The sequence below is a fragment of the Musa acuminata genome, chromosome BXJ3-9 (assembly GCF_036884655.1).
Source record: "Musa acuminata AAA Group cultivar baxijiao chromosome BXJ3-9, Cavendish_Baxijiao_AAA, whole genome shotgun sequence".
In the NCBI taxonomy this organism is placed as follows: domain Eukaryota; kingdom Viridiplantae; phylum Streptophyta; class Magnoliopsida; order Zingiberales; family Musaceae; genus Musa; species Musa acuminata.
In genome coordinates this window covers 19,066,489-19,069,634 of record NC_088357.1, presented here as the reverse complement: position 1 = coordinate 19,069,634, position 3,146 = coordinate 19,066,489, and the positions used below count along the sequence as shown (strand labels likewise).

The 3,146-nt window shown below is 46.8% G+C and overlaps 1 protein-coding gene across 1 annotated transcript; it reads right to left on the bottom strand.

The window, feature by feature from the left end:
• Nucleotides 1–295: 295 nt before the first annotated feature.
• Nucleotides 296–2,769, bottom strand: LOC135649552 (1-aminocyclopropane-1-carboxylate synthase-like). The gene is made up of 4 exons (XM_065168027.1): nt 2,483–2,769; nt 2,223–2,354; nt 1,809–1,969; nt 296–1,437 (listed from the first exon to the last, which is right to left on the bottom strand). The coding sequence occupies exons 1-4, from the start codon at nt 2,657–2,659 to the stop codon at nt 444–446; spliced, it is 1,464 nt and encodes a 487-aa protein (XP_065024099.1). The 5' UTR covers nt 2,660–2,769; the 3' UTR covers nt 296–443.
• Between the last annotated feature and the right edge of the window lie 377 nt (nt 2,770–3,146).

Here is a 3,146-nt window from a genome sequence, read left to right as displayed (position 1 = left end):
GTATAGAAATTACGATACTAATAAGATTTAAGTAAAAAAAGATAATTTATAATTAGTTCTTATCAACACTACTCCCAACTTAACTTTAAAGAATTATGTAAATATGTTATTGAATTCAAGGAATCCATGTTTCTTTCACCCGGAATACATTGCTTTTGCAACTAAAAAGGGGAAGGGATTTTTTACGGTGCACCTTCCCCACCTTATTCGGAATAATATGAATGAGAAAGAACAAAGAAATTTGTGACACATTGGTCAGTAGCATTTCTCAGGAATTAAAAAACGGAAAAAAAAAAAAAATTTGACGTTTGTAAAGGACTCTGCATCCTTTTTCCACGGACTCGAGAGCGATAAGGACTGTTTCTACACTACCTGCTGATGGGGCAGAGGGGAAATTAAGCGATGTCCCGTCGGTTAATATCGCCCACGCTTATCCATCACCATCAGTTGGCGGCCTGAACAAGGGGCGAGTGAGGAGACATGAGGCGAGGTGTCATGATGCTCAGTTCCTCGAACCGACGAGGCAAACTTAGGCGGAGCGCCGCGTCCCACCTCTTGTTCTTCTTCTTGGCTTGCGCAGCCGCAGTGTGATTCCCGGGGGACACAAACTTCCTGATCCTCTTCAATGCGGTTTCCATGGTGTTATCGTCCATGTTGGCGAAGCACACCCTGAACCACCCCGGCTCAGAGCAGTGGAACGAAGACCCCGGTGAAATGTTGAGCTTCACCTCCTTAATTATCACTCGCCACAGCTTGAGTTCCGCCTCCACCGTGGCTTCGTTTAGCAGATGCGTCAAGTTCATCCAGCAGAATAGCCCCGCATTGCTCTCCAAACATTTGATATCAACTCTGTGGAGGCCAGCAGTAAAATATTTGTGCCTGCGCGACAATCTCCTCCTGCTCTCCGCCAAAAATTTGGTTGTGAAGTCATCATCTCCCAGCATGGAAGCCAGTAGGTGCTGCGTTTGAGTCGAGACCAGTCCAAAGCTGGACATCTTCCGAGCACAGCTGACCACTGCATCATTGTACGAGTAAATGACACCCACGCGGAATCCAGGGACGCCGAGATCCTTGGACAGACTGTAGACGATGTGAATTAGGTCCCTGTCGTAGTATGGTTCCTCTTCCACGATCTCGGAGACGCTGACGTAGGTAGGCTTGTCGAAGACGGTGCCCGAGAATATCTCGTCGCACACCAAGTGGATCCGTTTCTCGTTGGCGAAGCTCACTAAGGTTCTCAGTGTCTCTCTGTCCAAGGTTGTACCCAGAGGGTTTGAAGGGTTGGTTACCAGGATTCCTTTAACCCTGATGTTAGCTGTTTGTGCCCTTTGATAGGCAGTAACTAGCGCGGGTTCGGTGATCTTGAAGTTGTCGAAGCTGTGGCACTGAATAGGGAGGAGTTGAACTCCAGTTCTCCACCGAAAGTCTCGATCGAAGCTGCAGGAAATGTGCAATCGCTGTCATATATATATATATATATATATATATATATATATATATCAACCGATAGATCCATAATGAGGCCGGAGAGTGCAGAAACCTCAAGCGGCCGGTAGGTCGGTTATGGTTTTGGTGTAGCGTTATTAATTAAGAAATATAATATACTGAGACTGTCTTGTCGACGTCACAGTCGTGCGATGGCAAATATTGACTACTAATTTTTTGGTTATACCAGTAAGCTGGATTATATTAATGTTGCCTCCGTAGTTCGATCGGCTCATTCTCAAACAGTTTTCTTTAAAACAGATTAGTGTGACTGTGAAATATACATAAAACATAAAATCTTGATGTAGGATAGGTGTACGTACCCTGGATAATATGGCGTTGGAATCAGGAAGGCCTCCCCAGGATTCGCTAGACAAAATGCGATGGTTTCCTGAGCTCCGGTGGCTCCGCCGCTCATTACAATGCGCTCCGGGTCGAACGTAACTCCTCCTCCTCTCGCTTTCCCCATGAACCTAGCAATCGCCTGTGTGTTTCCACAAATCACATCATTAGCCTCTCAGAAACAGCAAAGCAATCTAGTGAAGTTGTCCCTAGCCCAGCAGGCACCATTTCCAGAATCCTCTTGACGTCGTTACAAGTAGATACAAGTTCTGGACTCATGTACGTGAGTTATAATGCGCACATCTTTTATCTGAGTGATGTAATCTATTCTCGAGGGTCCACAGTTTATGACATGATAAGGACTAACTAAAGAGCTGCACTGTGATGGTTATTACCTTTCGGAAGTCTGGCAGGCCGTGGTAGTCTTGGAAGTTCGCGACGTCCTTAAACTCGGAAACGCCCTCGCCGGTGCAAATGGAAGCCTGTGGGTTCTGCTTGATCCACTGCTGCATCAAGTCCAGGCAGAGCTGAGATAAGGAAAACGCAGCACCCGTTAGCATTCCAAGTAGTAGGAGAATACGGAAGGCATATTTTTGGCCATAGGCCATGACAAAACTAACCATAATTACCGAACTAGTTGTGAAACAGCATTTACCTGGTTTTCTGCAAGTCCCATTTGGATGACCCCCTGAGGATTGTCGATGGGGTGGAAAGGATCATTATCGTAGGCCTTCCAGCCATCGAAGTATGAGGAGTTCTCCCCGTGGCCATCGCTCGTTGCGATGCGGGAGAGGACATTGTAATTTGAGTGTTCATCAACGTGGAGCCCCATTGCCGACGTTACGATCTTAGGCGAGTAATGGGAAGCCTGGGGAGAAGCGAGAACACGAGCTAGTGTCCGTGTAGAATGGACGATACATGCCGGGGGTGGACTTATATATAGTCGGAGCACCAGTTCAACATTTAAAATGTCAAACAGGCGAACTCCAGTTCAACATTCAAATCTGCTCCGGTCTTCCCAGATGAAGCACGTGAGGCGGGCTTCTGATTTAAGCAGTAAGATCAATCTTTCCCTCGTGGAAATCGGGGGTTTTCAAGGAAGGGAGGATTGGGAAGCTTCGGTGAAGAGAGTTGGGTGGGAGGGTTGAAACGACTGTAGGTGACGAAGGAACGATGACTAAGATTCACCGATGACGCAGACCACTTAGACCAGAGCCCAAAAGCGACCTCGGTTTGCTCATCGTTCCTGCGCAGGAAAGAAACCATGGCGACGTCTTCTTCTGAAGAGAGATTTGTGAGTTTTTCTTCCAGAATCATAT